Source organism: Phaseolus vulgaris, chromosome 2 (assembly GCF_000499845.2).
Source record: "Phaseolus vulgaris cultivar G19833 chromosome 2, P. vulgaris v2.0, whole genome shotgun sequence".
NCBI classification, from domain to species: Eukaryota; Viridiplantae; Streptophyta; class Magnoliopsida; order Fabales; family Fabaceae; genus Phaseolus; species Phaseolus vulgaris.
The window spans coordinates 40,123,496-40,141,480 of record NC_023758.2 but is presented as its reverse complement, the minus strand read 5'-3'; the positions used below and the strand labels follow the sequence as shown (position 1 = coordinate 40,141,480).

At 31.5% G+C, this 17,985-nt stretch overlaps 1 protein-coding gene and 1 non-coding gene across 4 annotated transcripts; both read right to left on the bottom strand.

Moving 5' to 3' along the window:
- Window positions 1-6,366: 6,366 nt before the first annotated feature.
- Window positions 6,367-10,991, bottom strand: LOC137812049 (serine/threonine/tyrosine-protein kinase HT1-like). Of its 3 annotated transcripts, none has more exons than XM_068613928.1 (4): window positions 10,583-10,991; window positions 8,967-10,159; window positions 8,014-8,469; window positions 6,367-6,979 (listed from the first exon to the last, which is right to left on the bottom strand). In XM_068613928.1, the coding sequence occupies exons 2-4, from the start codon at window positions 9,747-9,749 to the stop codon at window positions 6,707-6,709; spliced, it is 1,512 nt and encodes a 503-aa protein (XP_068470029.1). In that variant the 5' UTR covers window positions 9,750-10,159; window positions 10,583-10,991; the 3' UTR covers window positions 6,367-6,706. The 3 variants fall into 3 exon arrangements, with proteins under 3 accessions (XP_068470029.1, XP_068470028.1, XP_068470030.1); XM_068613927.1 differs by having other exon boundaries at window positions 8,967-10,191; window positions 10,583-10,812; XM_068613929.1 differs by lacking the exon at window positions 10,583-10,991 and adding an exon at window positions 10,247-10,405.
- Window positions 10,992-13,498: 2,507 nt separating this feature from the next.
- Window positions 13,499-13,569, bottom strand: TRNAG-GCC (transfer RNA glycine (anticodon GCC)). Its single transcript has one exon. It is a non-coding gene; the product is annotated as a tRNA-Gly (tRNA).
- Between the last annotated feature and the right edge of the window lie 4,416 nt (window positions 13,570-17,985).

Below are 17,985 nucleotides of genomic sequence, written 5' to 3'. Positions count from 1 at the left end.
TAAAAACTGCTTATAAAGTTGTATGAGTAATAAAAACTATTTTAGATACCAATGATTTTTTTAGTTCTCTAACATAGTCTTAAATTTAATTCAATAGTAACTAATTATTTTGATCTCTAAAATTAGTTGCAATGTGTGATGATTTTTTTTGTAGTGTTATAACAAAATATTGATTGAATTGGTGTAAATTTGGAATGTATGTAAAAAATAATATTACTTGTTCTTTCAAAATGACTCATGCCTCTTACAAATGTTAATGTTCATAATCATCTCTTCTTAAAAATAATTAAAATTGACATTTTTGAAAAAAAATTTGTGATAATTGCAGAAAATTATTTTGAAAGATTTAGTGCTTATATATTTAAATTGATATTTTCCATTTTTATCATGTATAAAAAAATTGAACATTAATAAAAATAATATATATATTATCTTTACAATTTTATCAATATATTATATTTTATTTTATATTAAAAATATTTGATTATAATTTTATAGTGACTAATAGCTTTAATGAGTCTAGTCATGGTTAATAAAAAAATAGGTTAAATCTCCAACAATAATTTTAAAAAATCCTTATTTTTTTAATAGTATTATTATTATTATTATTTTATATATGACTGTATAAAATTAAAAAAAATTAGAAGAAAAAATATTTATTTATAATCAAATAAAATTAATAAATATTAACATTATGAAATACATATATATATATATATATTAAATAACAAGAAAAGGTTAACTAGGAAATACTCCATAATTAATGATAATCATTAAATAAGATTCAATGAGGTTAGAAACGCATGAGAAATATAATTTTAAAATCATAAAATAATCAAATAAATAAATAAATAAAATGAAGTTATAAGTATATTAATAAACAAATATAATTATAAAAGTATCAAATAAATAACTAAGATAGTGTCACGAACGTGACTCAGCAGAAATGGTTGTAAATAAATAAGTATATAAATACAATAAAACTAAATAGCATAAATAATAAAAATATTTATAAATTAAAAAAATAAGTAAATAGAATTGTACCTGTATAGGTTGAGGGGTGACTAGGCGTACAATTGCTGGCGTGTCAGTGATCTTCAGATTCCTTTAAGTCTCATTCCTTCAATGTTGATGCTCGGTTGGTCAGGAGTTACCTGCAAATTGCACTTTGACTATCAAGTAAGTATTCTATTTTAAGTGTGTTCTGGTAGAATATGAAAAACGTACCTTACTCATTCACAAATGGCTCTACTTATAGCATAACTTTATGGGTCTTGACCTTGATGGACCGAACATCAATTATTAACTTATATGTACATTGGTTCCTTGATATCAGGAATGTGTATCTTTCAGTTATTTAGTTATTTCCGCATATTTCGGGATGCACATTGACTCATTCAACGCTACTTGTAATTGTCGCTACTTATGGTATTTCCTATGTTCTTTGACTCAGACGGTCGGTAAACGAGACCGAGATTGACTTGTTCGGTACCAACCAATACACTTGTCCCCTAGGCTTGAAGAAGTTAATTTCTGAAGAGCCGAAGATGACTGTTGGAGTTCCTGATGTCAGATGTGATGGTTGGACGCATTAAATGTGTATTAGTGATTTGACGTTTGCCTTTTGGAATTAAGCTGCCTATTTGATGGACACCGTTTAATCTAAGAAATCCAACGGTTAGGATGAAGTGTCGTTTCATAGGCCGAATGACCTGAGCCATTGGATGAAGATGAATCTAACGGTATCGAGTGATGTATGTGATAACCTCTCTCCTCGACAATTTTCTATAAATAGCACTCCATTTGAACTAAGTGAGGTTTACTTCTTCCTTATTGCTATAGGGTTTACCTAGTGTTCTTCAACTTTGTCCTTCAAGGCTTAACATCCTTCCGTCGTATGGCCGTAGTTGCGATGGTACTAACAATGCTTGGACGTATCGGCATTTCGCAGGGTTTGTGACTGTTTTAAGGTCAGGATGAGTTTGGCTTGTAACGCTTCGTCTAAAATTCTTCCCGTAGGAACTGTGAAGGGTGTATAGTTATGGAGTCGGGGGTTGCGAATTTCTCTAAATCGGTCGGATCGTTTTGGTCCGGGTCGATTACCTTTATCTTTTTCTTTCTCGCTTTCCTTATCGGTGGTTTCAGTTTGGTGTGCCTTTGGTAATGGACATGTTCTTCAATCTGCATGAACTTCGTGGCTCAGGTTCTTAGTTCGTTCATGTCTTTGGCCGATCTCTTGATAAGCTTTCTGTAAATCGAACGGATGACCCCAACTAGGTGATGAATGGCTATTTCAGGCATCAAGTTTTTGATACCCATACATACCTTGCTAAATCTGTTCATAAACGTCTGTAGGAATTCACCTTTTTCTTGCTTCACATTGAGGAGGGATAAGGACGATGTGTGATGCGATCAGTTGGTGGCATATTGTGTGATGAATTTCATTGTCAGGTCTTTGAAATTCTCCACGGAATTGGTAGAAATTTTGGTGAACCAATCGAGTGGTCCTTCTTGGAGAGAGGTAGGGAACACTTTACATCACAGTGCTTTGTCAGTTGTGTATAAGGTCATCTGTGTTTTAAAGACATTCAGGTGCTCATCTGGGTCGGTGGAACCATCATAAGGTTTGATGGTTAACCCTTTCCACATTGGAGGGAGTAGAGCATTGATTATCTCATCTGTGAATGGGTGTCCTCTCTGGTCTTCCTCCTCGGTTGGGGCAAAATTGTTTTTAGAGCTCTGGTGAGTCTGGGGATTTGGGTGAGTTGACAGACCTAGTGATATGGCTCTGGGTTGATTGGTTTTAGGGTGAGGTGTCCGGGATTGCTCTTCCTGCTCGGGACTTCCGATTCATAGTAACAAGTTCTCATTTTTCCTTTTCAGCAGGAGTATTTCTTCGTCTTGTCGGCATCGATCTTCCTCATGTCGACGTCGATCCTCTTTGTTCTTCTGTTGGTCAGCAATACTTTTCTACCGCAACTCCTCCATTTGTGCTTGGAGGGCATGGATCAGGGCCATTTGTTCTTCTGCCATCCGGTCAAGGTTGACGTTGTTCCTTGTCGGCACCATTGTTGTTTGCGACGTGCTGCTGGAAATTGCACTGTCTTGACCCCACAGTGGGAGCCAATTATACCTGTGAGGACTGTGAGGGACCCAGACAATACTTATGCTTGTTGATGAGTGGTTGATGTAATCTTCTTGTCTCCTTCCTTTAATGTTGGCACTCGGTCGACTGGGGAGAGCATCTGCGATTGTACTTCAACGCTCAAGTCAGTGCTCTATCTAGGGTGTCTTATAGTGGGATCTAAAAACGTACCTTACTCCTTTGTCCTGTCCCCCTTTTATACAAATGTCTCCTTTTTTCCCATTTGTTCCGTTGGGAATTTTTCTCATATCTTTTGGGCTGCATCTTGACTCATTCAATGCTAATGATTACTACTAATGATACTCGTTAACTATTTAGTGCTAATGATAGCTACTAATGATAACCGTTATTTATTCAATGCTAGTGGTACTACTAATGATAACCGTTATTTATTGTGTTCTTTATGATGTTATTTACCTTAGACGATCGTTACTAGCTCGTCCAATACCGACCGATACACTTGCCTCTAAGCTCGAAAAGATTAATTTCTAAATAGTCGAAAACAATTGATGGAGTTTCCGAGATGAGATGTAACCGTTGAAAGCGTTTAATTCTTAGCAGAACGTGACTTTTGAAGAAAAAACCGCCATTCTGGTATACATTCGAATAACAATACACTACTCGACTAATACTTAATCTCAAAGCAACCTCAAACCATAAACTTGACATTTCTGAAAGTTTCTAAAGATTTTAAGTATTTCTTTTCGATATTCATCAACCATGCTATTTTAAATTTATAACAACAAATATACAATTACAAATTCACCAACTCTTTTTTGCAATAATCTCTTAGAAAATCATCTCCAACAACTCCACTAAATCAGGCAAGCTTCCAAAAGTTCAATCCTATACTGGTAAAACTTTCCCTTAACAAATACCCAAAAGAAAAGAAGAAGAAAGGACTAAAACTTATATAGGATTGAGTACACTCACCAAAACCAAATTTTGATTGTTTCAAAATACTCTACACTAGTGAATAAACATGTGTATCAATTATCTTGAAATATAACATTAAAATTATAAATAATGTAATAGTTAAAACCCACGGGTAATATAAAAGATGCAAAGATAAAATTAATCTTTTTTTTTCTTACATAAAATATGATAAAATTCTACTTTATGAATGGATGAAGAGAAATAAAAGAATACAATAAAATCTTATTTTATGTTAAAAGTTAATAAATATTTCAAGATAGATGATAAATAAATATATAAAATTAGAATTAAAAAATATTACAAATTATTCCAAATTCCAGTTAGTAAAAAAAGTTTAGAAAAGTTTTTTCTTTCCATTTTACATTTGTAAAGATATAATCATATGCTCGTTTATATTCGAAGATATGTAACTTTTTTTGCTTAATAAAGTAATTACAAAGATTTGAATTTAGAACACCTTTCTATAATAATAAAAAGAATATTTTTTCTATTTTAAAAGTATACATTTCTGCTATCAATCAAGTAAATTATAAGACTCTTATATTGAAGTACAAATTAAAAAAACTTAGAGAAAATTTAAAATAATTCATAAAAATTAAATTAAGATATTATAAAATAACTTTTACAACAAAGATGCTTTCAAATTTAAAAATATTCTTCCATTATATTTGATGTCTGTCCTAAGATTTATAGGTAAAAACTAATACATATAATAATTTTTTTGATCCTAATAAAATAATTATAAAATTTCGTATTTTACTCTTATATGACAAATTGAAAGTAAATTTAATAAAGATTAGGTAGTAATTAATATTATATTAAACTTAAAAAAAAACTACAAATAGAAGAAACTGATAGAATAATTGTTAACACATTTATTATTTGTTAAAATTTATAAAACTGAGTGTGTATTTCTAACTTTTCATGAGTTATTGACTACCAAGAAAACAGTAGAAAGGAAAAGAAGCATAAAATTATGTTGCTTACGTAAACTTAACTTTGATTCATTGATGCCAACAAAACACTGCTTAAATGATAGTTATAATTAAATGCAAGAACACTCTGCAACTACTTTTGGGTCACTAGTGGCATCTTCATCCTCTGTATTAACAAACAAACAATGAAAATGATCATGAGAACCCTGAGAACAAGTTGCCAAAGAGCCCAAAAACTACTCACTCTTGTCCTATTTGGAACAGAAAAAACCCAATGAAAGAGAATCCAGTTTCAAAAAGAAGCTATATATCACGGGGTCTACTGCAATAACGTTTCAATAATTTATAACGTGATAATGCTTATCCTTGCAAATGCATGGCCACCTAACCGAGGGCATAGGTCACCAAAAACATTGCATTTTGACAAAACAAAAGATTAGTCGAATTACATCAGCAACATCAAATTTTAATATACAACTAGCATGCTTGCTTAGTCACACTGCTACATGCTCCTAAACAAACAAACAAACGTAGCCTTTCTTTACCTAACAATTGTCATACTCATTTGAAGGCCTTAGCATAGCCAACTGATCCAATAGAATTTAGCTAGTCACATGCAATCCTTCAGATTCATTGAACATACTTAAGTCCTGTGTAGTAAAAGTGCTAAAAGCTATAATTTGACAACACAAACATAAACCTCATCCTACAGTGTGTCATTTATGGGTAAAGTGTTGTGAATGTGACTCATTTACGTCCTCAACAAACAGCAACCAAATAATAAAGTTTATGATATTTAAGCTTTCAATGAGGAATAACATATTGTACAAGTATTTAGTTAGTTAGTTGAAGCCACAGGTAGTCGAAGGTAGAATATATTGCATAAACCCCAAAAGCAAACAGTTTTATCGTCACATGCATTCCAAAACGTACTACCTGTGCATTAAGTCACTGAATGAATAATGAGACGTTTTTAGATGGGAAAAAGTGATCATCAATAAAAAGTGTTGATCCATATCAGCTACTTAAAACCCTGTTACTTACTTTAATACCCTTGAATCTCAACAAATATCTTGTATGACTGTTTGATACACCATCATGTCTTGCATCCATGTCATTACTTTTTCTCATGTTCACCCTTTTCCATTAGCAATTGAATGTTGCTACAGTTCCAGAGTTTTGCCATTTCACATCATTAAGTTGAATGGTAGCCTACTTTAGATTCAATTTTATGACCCAGAAGAGTAAAACAGAATTACAAAGAAAGCAAAATAAGTAATTATGAGCTACACTCTCACCAGTTGAGTGTGCAAGGTTCATTGCATTAGTCAAGAAAATGACACAAAAATATAGAATTAAAACTTTCACATTACAGAAACTAAAAATACAGTACCTTTTATAACAAATATAGAAGAAATTGTGCCCCCACTCCCCAAAAAAGAAAACTTTTAACCTATTGCAATTACTTAATTGTAATTGGTGGTATACACAACAATAAAAATAGAAGATGTCTCCACTTCAATGTACAAGCCTACAAATCAATTTACTCTCACATGAACACCATAAGAGGACTACAGCTAGAGAACCTAAAAAACAAACCTTTGGTTTTTCTTTTGGGTATAGCAAACCATTCAATATTAATTACAATGAACCCGGTATACTACAAAAAGACATAGCCCACTTCGGAGACTCATGTAAATTTGGGTTTAGGCACAGGACCATTGTTTTGATGCACAGGACCAAGCTTTTGAATCCAATGGAGAAGCCCTTTCTTATGATCTTGACAACAAGGGTTTTGCACCAGAGTCAGGGTTCCTTCACGAGCAAGCGAAGATTCAAATTGTTCTAATACCTTAGCAACCTGCCAGAACTCAGGCCTCTTGTCCGGATTCAAAGACCAACATTGCTCGATTAAAGCTCGCATTGCAGCTGGACAGTCTGAAGGAATAACTGGCCTTGAATTCTGAATACAAAATCACAAAAAGTATTACAAATTACAATTTCATTGTAAACCGTGTCATTAGAGTTTTCACTAGCAAATATTTCCCACAATTAACCTATATATGATGATCCTAAGAATTCAACAAGCCCCATTCTTGGAAATCTTATCAACTACTGTGCCACATCACTTGATGAAACAGATATATCATATAACGATTTCATATAAACTAATGCATGCCATGCCACATCTTTTTTCCTCTCATTTAGCAAGCAATACAGTCAAGAATGGATGAAAATAATTTCTATTACTTTAGCCATTGTTTTCAAAGCAAAGGAGGTACCTAAGCAACATATCAAAAATACATTTGGTTTAGCTATAAATTACAGAGTACTACTCATCAGACGGGTTATGTGTGAACAATTTATACAGTAGCAATATGATTGATTTCCTCGGCCAGGAGAATGATGCCTCCTTTGGCAATCATCACTCAACATTGAAATAAAAACTAAAATAAAGCAAGTAAATATGAGAAAAAAATGGCTGAAAATCGAAAGAGTGGATAAATCATGATATAAGTAAAGTGGAGGAAGCTTTGAAAAAAAGAAAATTGTCCTTTTCCTCACAATCAGAAACTTCGAAAGCACCAACGTTTCCCTGGCGAACAAGGCAAAAAATGCCTGCTACATGTGAGAGGTCAGTCACTTTCATAAAATACACTCAAAGATTGCAAAACATAGTATGCATTGTCTATCTGTAAGCAATGTGTGTCATTAATTGAACACAATTATAGTTGGCATTACTCTTATGTGCCAGTGGCCTTGAGCAACCAACAACACCGAAAGATAAGAAACCATAGAAGAAGTGCGATTTAGTAGGATAAATGAGGCTTTGGAACTTTTTCTACCATTGACAGGATTTCAATGCATAGAGCACAAAAGCAATACAAAACTTTACAAGGAATAAAGTTACTGGCAATGAAGAATGATGTTACAAGTATTAGTAGATTGTTATATCTGCATTACAGATCCATATGACTTAACTGCAAAGGAACATACCTTGTTTACTACTGCAAAAGCAGCCTGGATGGGAGTCATATCCTCATATGGGATAGTTCCAGTAACCATTTCCCACAAGATAAGCCCGAAACTATATACATCAACCTTTCTCCCATAGGATTTTCGTTTGATCATCTCAGGTGCCATCCAGCGGTAGGTACCAGGGTCATCAGCAAACAAGTCACAGTAAGCTTCCTCACAAGCAATGCCAAAATCAGCAATTTTGAGGTGAAAGTCTTCATTAATAAGGACATTCTCTGGCTTAAGGTCTCGGTGAATGACACCTTGAGAGTGTATGTATTCCATCCCACGAGCAATATCCAGAGCAAAAGCAATTAGCTTCTCCAGAGGAATAGTTTTTGTCTCCAACTTATGCAAATATGACCTCAAGGAACCTTCTGATAGATATTCTGTGATAACACAATACACAGGCGGCTTTCTGCATGCTGCTACGAACTGTGTAATCAGATCAAGATAAATGAGATAAGTGTATAAGTACCAGACTCTAATCACATTAAATTCTCTCAACATTGTATGAGTTTGCAATCAGACTAAAGGATTTATAATTTATAATGCAGTATTCTTACTTTCACGGGTGATTATTTAAACATAACTAAAAGGTCTAGTCCAGTAATTAGCAGCACAAAATAAGGGCTATGTCCGCTTTGTATTCAACAAGAAAAACAGACCGCATCAGAACAAAAGCAAGGACAAAACTTAGAAAAAGTTAATCAGGTGCGTGCAGTGCTGTTCTTCACTAAAAGTATGATGTATGCTGCGCTTCTTGTTCCACCTTATCCTCCTTTTAAAAGGTTTTAAAGTTGAGGTGTAAAAAATAATACACATGCATATCTTCTTTTCATCAGAAAACAACAACAGAACCACAAGCTTTTAAAATGAAGTAAATAAAAGTTTGTAAACAAAACAAGGTAAAGGATTGGATTATAGATTACCTTTATAACATTTCGATGGTGGAGACGAGATAAAAGTGTCACTTCTCTAATGAATTGTTTCTCTAATCGATCAGCTAATATTCCATTTTCGTCATCATCTGGTACCCTGATAATTTTTACAGCCACAGCTTCATCCTCATACATGCCATGGTAAAGCCTGCTGTGAGCCCCATGAGCAAACCTAACACCAACAAAGAGCTTAGAGAGATCAACATTCCATTCCTCAGCTGTTTCCACAGCAGTCACCTTTCCTCCTCCATGTTCAAAATACTTTGTCCATCCTGAATCCTTGCGCTGTTTGGACTTGTCGCTTAATTTCATTGAAGCAAGGTGTCTAATTGGACTGCTGTAAGGGGATTTGGTCATTGGACTGTTGTAAGGGGATTTAATCATTGGACTGCTGTAAGGGGATTTAGAACTGGATACATGAGAATCCTTGTTCAGTAACTTCCCCATGATTCTCTTATCATGCTCCTTCCTCCTTGGACCAGGTGTGGAGAACCTCTTCCGCTCATGTCTAGCTTCCTTGAAGGTTTCAGAGAGAGAGGTTTCAGGCAAAGGGGACAAAGATCTCTGCTTGCTCATTATGGGCTTTTTCAGAACCTGCGAGGAGGGTTTGGAAACAAAAGTTACATCTGGCCTTGATTTCGCACTGGAACTGTGCTGTGACCTTGGCTGAATGCTGAAAGACCCTAATCTGGAACTGGAATAATCCAACCGGTGACATACTGTGTGGGAGAATTTCGTCCTCCTTAGCCAAGAATTGCTGCCATCATCATCCATCTTATCCCAACCCCTTCTTCAAAAAAAAAAAACTAGAAACACCTTCAAGTTACTAAATCACACTTTATCCACAACTGAGAACAAGTCTCAAAGCCAAAAGGGTGGTCCCTTAAACAACCTTCTCAGACTAACTAGATTTACTCAAACTCGTCAACAACATCTGAGGGATTGAACCATGAAAAATTAAAAGCTTCCCACATGGAATGAGAAAACCACTCAAAGGAATCAGAACCCAGGAACAATGAGTTGATCTGAGATGAAAGATCCAATTCCATTCGGTGATGGAAGCCCCCCCAAGAGAAAAAAATCTCAATTAAAAGCCAACAAACATGCAGTGCTGTAGGGGTAACAGAAACTCCAATGAATAAAAAACTTGACCTTCCGTAACCTCCACAGCTGACACCTTTAACCTGCAAAGTCAAACCCCACCTTCCGTAAATGCCTGCAAATCCCACATAGATACCAGAATAAACTAATCAACCCAAAAAAAAACTCACTTTAATTCAAATCAGCAGAAACCATGAGTTAAAGATTGTTAATACTGTTTCTGCTGCTGCTTATTATTTTTTTACGTTGATAATGCAGAAACAACCATCATTATACGTCCCCATTGACTACACTAATCAATAACAATAATACTCATTATTTTAAGGAGTGACAAGCCAATTAAACTATTATTATATTTAGAAGACCCGGATACAGAAACAAAAGAAATTACATCACGGCAAGCCAAATGGTAGAAAAGAAATAAAAGTTTAATTTTTTCTTTTAAAAGAAGCATCCCCAAATACCAAGAAGGAAAGGGTGTGAGTAGAATGCTAAAATTGCATTACCTCAAGAACAGAAAAAATTAAATCAGCGTGCTGCAAAGGGTGTGCTTGTTTTTGCTATAAGAACTCGTTGAGCTTATAATATGGTGGGAAAGACAGAAAAATCCTGCACCTAATAAATACCACTTTCCACGGAGAGAGAGAGAGAGAGAGAGAGAGAGAGAGAAATGGAGAGAAGAAGAAAAGTGTTGTTGTATTTTTTTGTAATTAGCTTGAGAATACAATTTTAGAATGGTCAAGTCAATAGGAATGTGAAACACTTCGTATCACATACGCAGGAAATAGAGACCGTGGATTGTCCAATTTGGAACATGATGTTTTGGACTAGAAACGGTTATGATGAGTTTTGCTCCTCTGGTGGGGTGAATGGAAACCGTGTAGGGTAGAGACGGGGATGGGTGTGCTCATCGTTACTTGCAAGACAGTTATTACGCCCACTTTATGTTTTATATTCCTTCCTTTCTGCGTATTAAATATTTATTATCACTCATTATATTTCCCAACATTCAAATAATAATAATAATCAAAATCACTCTTTTCCATAATTTTCTTTTAACTTTTTTTATTTTTACAATAATTATAATAATAAATACTTAAATTAAAAGTTAAATATATTTTTTTTTATTTTTTAATCCAATTTTTAAAGATCATAATACTTGTTTACCAAACAATAAATAAATGTTTGACCATTTTTAATAATTTTAGTTATTGGTAAAATATACGCTCACCGTAATTAATGATTTACCTAAGTTGCATTTGCACCTTTTCTTTTCTTAGAAGAACAAGAACTTGCGTACGCATTAGTTTATGTAATAATTTTAGTTTTTTAAGAATAATTTTTCTTAATACTTGTATGTAAGGAATATATTATGTGAATAATTGTTACAATTTAATCATAAACTGTGCTCTATATTTATTAATTTTGTAAAAATTATTTTGAAAAGTTATATAAATAGTAATATTTTATTGGCTGATATTATAACAAATTATACTGTCGGTGTGCACAAAATGAAATTCGTATGCTAATTGCTAAAAAAATTAAAAGCTAATCAATCAGATAAAAGCGAGGAAAGGAAGAAAATAAAAGTCACAAGAGAGAACAAATAGGAAGTTTGGGTTTTTTTTTTTGCTAATATAGTTTTAAAGTTTTTGCTTGGTAATGTAACTGTTATAAACTCTCTTGTTTACTAAAATAAAATAAAATACATCTACAGTATATTCAATTTTGTTTTTCTAAAGTAGATTACATAGTTTTTAATTAGAATTGTCAAAAAAACCAACAATTTAATCTAACTTAGAGTAGCTATTATAAAGTAACTAGTAAAATTCTGTCAATTTATTTCCAAATGAATTTTAGGATCCGTTTTTTTTAAAAAAAAAATAGATATAAAAATTTAATTATTTTAAATTTGTAAATATTGTTATTTGGTCAGTTTTAAAATTTTCCGAACTCGTCCATAATACTAAATATAATTTCTACATGTAAACATTATTTCATAATTTTTCTTCGTTTTTTGTCATTTATCATATGTTTCTTTCTCTCACTTCTTTTCTTCCACGATTCTACGTAAAATCTACTCCAAAATTGATGAAAGTTTATATTTTTCCAAAAATATAATAATAAGTGCAGCACTGCTTTATCAATATTTTAAAATTTGTTATTTGTTTCACACAAAAAAAAAAAAAGTGAGTGAATGGAGGAATCCATGTGTCACTATCGGGAAGAATAAGGTACGGATTCCAATTTTATTTATGTTTATTTATTATTCTTATTAATATATTATTATTATTTCCCAAATGAATACTTGAACGCAACTACACCACTCGGCTTAGGTACGGTTCCTTTCGTGGTACGATACGGTTCCTAAAGTTAACCATTTGGCCTTTACACTAAAGTTTCGCACCTAAAGTACGAACCAACACCACTTGTTGTACCTTGTTTACCCCAAAAACAACAAATGGAAAACAACTTGTTTTTTTTTCACCCTTACCCATTTGTTTCATTGTTAATGGCCTCTCATGTTCCTTAGCTATTAGCAAAAAAACAAAATAAAAATCCAATTATAAATTGTATTATTGACTTAAGCTAGAAAAGACAAATACATGGGGACATGGGGTGACCATGCTTTCACTTATTGTCAATGAAAAATTTAAAAACCATGCAATATTCAAATATTATTTCACACTGACCAAACAAAACATCCTTATAGTACGGTCTTTGAATGATTAATATTAAATTTTTGAGTTACAATGATAAAATTGTAATTGAAAATAAAAAGGCAAGGAGACATGAAAGAACTTAGAACTAAGATTTTTATCTCTGGGTCTAACATTTTTCTCGTGACATGGATAAGAAGGATTGCTATTTTTGCATTTTGTTTGAAGAATATGAAGAATTTGACTATGAATGATAGGAGAGAGAAAGATTGAAATTCTATGGCCAACAATTGAAGGACGAAGACTCACGCCTCACATCAAACAAACACAAGATGGGAACGGAATGTGAATTTCGCATTTGACTCCCTTTTATTCTTCATCTTTTACCAAATATACCTTCTTTTTCACAACATTTCTCTTATAATCTTCTTAAACATTTACGAATTAAATTGTATATACATAAGCTAATTTTAATTTATTAAAAGTTAAAAAAAATCATCCAAATACATACCTTATATATAAGAAATACTCACTGTTCAATCGAAAATAGATAACAAAAAAATCAACACTGTACTTGTGCCTTCTTTCCGTCAGTAGTGACGCATTATGACGTAGTCTAATTTTGTATAAAGTCTACCAACTCATTAAAGTTGGTATATTTTATGCTATTTTTTATAACTTGGAAAACAGTCAATAAACGTTTTTAATTTAATTTATTTTAAAAAATATAAAATTAAGATAATCAAGCAAAAAATAAAAAATTGCACCAGCCGGGAATCGAACCCGGGTCTGTACCGTGGCAGGGTACTATTCTACCACTAGACCACTGGTGCTTGATGCTTCTCATGATATAAATAACTATATAGTACCAAATAACGTTCTTTTGCTTCACTTTTTCTTAAGTCACCTAATTAAGCAAAAGACTCAAAGAACAAGATGCATACAAAACAACTATTCACATTATTGTGGGGTCCACATTATTCTTTGACTTATCTAGCCGGTACATAATGTGCCTCTTGGTTTGATGAAAGGGAAGCAAAAATCTTTTAAAGGAAAGTTTAAGCATGTATTTTAAAGTGTGTAAACAAACAGATCTTAAATTAGTACATTATTGTTATGAATTATTAATAATTGACTAAATTATATTTAATCTTTCAAATGTTGTTTTGAATTGAAGTAATACTGTAGTATTTTTAAAATTCTATACATTTGTTTTGTTTATTTAAGAAAATTACATTAACTCGCTTTTTTTTATACTACGCAAACATTTTATTAAGAACATTACATTTAAATTTACTACACAGATATTTTATTAAGAGCATCTAACTTGAATTTCTAAAAGTATAAGAAGTGTACATAATATAAATAAAATTATTATCCTCATAGTTTATTTACAAGTGAAAAAAAATAATAATATTCCAAACACTTCTCACAAATATCGTATTTGATATCCATTATTGTTAAGGTTCATAAAATATATTGTAATCTTATAATCAAATTCAAAATTAGATGTTTTGATGTTGTTCAACCATCATTGTCTAGTAACTTCACATAAAATTAACTTAGTGTCTTGATAAATCTCATGAAACTATAGGATCTCGCTTAAGGGTTCTTAATATTCCAAATGGACGTATGATTCTAGTAAGAAGTGTTTCAATACAAGTAGATATGGATCTTGTAAGTGGAGTCGTTCATGCTATCTGCAAAGGTAACTAAGGAGAACATGTCTATATATGTGTTGTTATTTTCAAAAAAATAAGGAATAAAAGAAGTAAAGCAAGAAAGGTTTTAATATGTTTTACATAAACAACAAAGGAATTAACACACTAGCGTAAAAGCCTAAAACGTTAAAACACTCTTATTCGAAGAGGATGAGAAATAATATGTCTAGTTCAACAAGTTTTACCACTAAATGGCTCAATCATACTCAAAAGAAGAGTTTCATAATGGTTCAAAAAGAAACACTAACTATATATTTAACACATGTAAATTGAATATTGTTTTTGAGGAGTTAAGTAAAAGGAAAATATATCTTAAGTCTTAAAATTACTTGTGAAACAAAGTTGATCAAATTTGATTTAATCCTAACTAAAGTTAAAAGTGTTATTTGACATTGGTTAAATAAAGATTATCTTCAAATAATTCAATTACAGTTACATTATAAAATACTAATATAAATAAAATTAGTCTTTCTAAAAAAAATCAAATAAGTTATAATGCAAGTGTAGGTTTTTAAACTAAAGCTAATATCTTTAAAAATAACTTTAATTTCATAAATTCAAATAAAAACCATCTATATATAAATCCACTCTAAAAAAATCTTTCATGGTTAATGATTTTATCATTAATAATTTTATTTTAGTTTAATTTAAACATATCTAAAGAATCATTACTATAAAAATATTATTAATTAAAATAAAACATTAAATAAATACAATTTTAAAAGTTAATATAAAATGTAAGTTATGCATATATATAATAATACTTTTACTTTAAAATACATATTTATTTTGTGTTTATTGTAGATTTGATTCACTTATTTCCAGGGACTATGTATGGATCTATAATAGGCATAGGATTGAGATTAATTAGGCTACGGTTGAACTAACCTATTTAATGTCCTTCCCAAAACATGCACCAAAAACCAACAAAGACCAATCCTCTATGTCAAAGTTTATTCATTATAATTTCTAAAGACATGCTTTATTCACTAATCTTAATCACCAACCCTTATCAGCTCATAAGTGCTCATTAAAGTTAGGTATTGATAGACATAATTATGTGCACTCACTAATGAATCAATAAATTATGTATTCATTCATCCATTTAAGTCATGATATATCACTTTTGTCTATATCTAAGACATTTTTTTTTCTTAACTTGTTTGTTTCTTTCAATACTTTTTTCTTTCTTTATCAAAATACCCTTAATTCCTTTTACCTAAATAAATGAATAAAATTAGTTTTCAATTAATTAAAGTACATTAGAGGATGTTGATTAAGGATAACAAGAGGATGTGTGAGTTTGACTAGTTTTTATTTACAAAATAAAAACTTATATTTATTTGTCCTATTATACATTAAATTATTTTTTATAAAAAAAACATAATATTGTTAAAGATTTAAAATGTCATACATTAAGGAATAAAATTATATAAATCTTAAAATAAAGTATCAAATAACAATAGTATAAATGTCAAGTAATTATAGAAAACAGTAAAAAAATTACATATAATTGAAATTTGATTATAACTACTACGTCTATTGTACTATTGTACCTTTTCACATGCTGATAAAGAAAGGGCCTTAGATATCTGAGTAGTTTTGGTTGAGATATAATGAGTTGAACGGTTGAGAAAGAATGAATTTATTGACTTTAGAATTTTGGTGTCATCTGACTCTTTTATAATTATAGTTGGACGAATAGGTAACTGTCAAATAAGGAAAGTTATCTTAAATTATAATGAATTTATTGATTTGTGTATGATTGTAATTGTTGTTGAATCATTGGATTGAGTATTGAAATTGAATTTGATTGATTTTAGTTTGAACATTCTTAATGGTTATGAGAGTTAAAATGAGGTGTGATGCTTAAAGTGAGTAAAATGATGTGTTTACTGAGTTCAATTATGTGTTTTAAACTTGTTAGGATAATTAAATAGGGAAATTTTAGATTTGGATACATTTTGAACTTTGTTAAAAAAAATATTTTTGCATATCTTGCTTAAGCACTTAAATGAGAGTTATCAACTTGAACATCTTGAACGCAAAACAATATCACTTGGGTAGGGATGATAAAGCGAGACGGATAGTGCGGGCTAGCCTACGACCCATTGCGGAAAACGTGGGGTGAGTTATCTATTCCAACCTGTTGAGATGCTAAGGCCCGCCCCCACTTAACTCGCAGCCTGCGCGGGCCAATTGCAGGGCAAGACAAGCTGGCCTACATGACCCACGTAACTTTAAAATCTATAAATTTCTTTTTGCACCCCCATATTTTGTTCATGCAACCTTATATTTCACATTTCATAATTTTTACTCACATCTTATTATGTATGTGTCGTGAGAATAATATTATGAGACCATTTACCTAATGCATTTAAATAAAAACAATCTAAATTTCTATTTAAAAAATTATTTTTTATTAATTTTTTAAACAAATATTTCTTATACAGACTGGTCCGCGAGCCAACCCTTATGTGAGGCGGACTAGTAAAATCAACCCACATATTCTATGCAGGATGGGTCAAATGCGGGGTGGGCCAATCTACATTGTCATCCCTACACTTGGGTGACTAGATAATAACCACTTAAGCAATATCACTAATTGCTCAAGCTAAAAGCCAAAACTTGATAGAGAGAGACTGTAATGATCATTTCCTCTCTATGAAGCTCATCAGTCTAGTGTAACTAGTCGCATATGCAATGGATCTTTGAGATATTTGGTGAGTTTTTGTTTTGATTTCTAAGTCTTATAGAGCTATATCGCTTAATTGATATCTATGTTGCTCAAGTGACGTGCTTTATTATTCAAACACAACTGATTCTTGGTTTAAGCGAAGAACACAACAAATTGATTTTCTCTCTTTTAGAGGTATATCGCTCAATTATTAAACACTAAAGTTATGACACCTATCACTTAAGCAATACATTATAGCTTGAACGAGGGAGATTTTGTGATCTCTTTTGTTCTAAAATATTGGGAGTTGCTCAAACAACATAGTTTAATTGAAGTGACATTATTAAAAGTCTAATAATTTGTTATGTTCAATTAACTAATGTAAGAATGTGATGTTATGAGTTGGGGCAACATTGTAATGATTGGACTAGCATTGTCATGTTGTGTGAATTCGCATTATATGATATATATTCACTTGAAGTTACTAACATATGTAAAATGATATGCTAATTAATTTATGATTATATCTATTAAGTATACAAATATGTGACTAACTTAAATCTTCATGCTTTCTTGATGATCTAAATCATGTAAATTAAGACATCAAATGATGACAAATTGAAGAAAATTTCTTGCACACTATAACATTTGTAAGTGCATAGACTTTGAATGCAATTAACTTACATTCATAATTTATTTTACAATCTACTTGTAAATCAAAATCTTATTTTAAGTGGTAGTGTCTAACATAACATACCTAAAACGAGTCTTTCAAAACTCACATTTAAAGATATTATAAACAAATTGAATACCACAAAACTTGTGATATATTGAATTTAGATATATTGAGT

Coding starts and splice junctions, on each gene's coding strand:
- LOC137812049 (XM_068613928.1), bottom strand. CDS start 9,749: ATGGATGATGATGGCAGCAATTCTTGGCTAAGGAGGACGAAATTCTCC. Junction 8,470..8,966: donor ACCATCGAAATGTTATAAAG/GTAATCTATAAT, acceptor CTGATTACACAG/TTCGTAGCAGCATGCAGAAA. Junction 6,980..8,013: donor CTTTTGCAGTAGTAAACAAG/GTATGTTCCTTT, acceptor TTTTGTATTCAG/AATTCAAGGCCAGTTATTCC.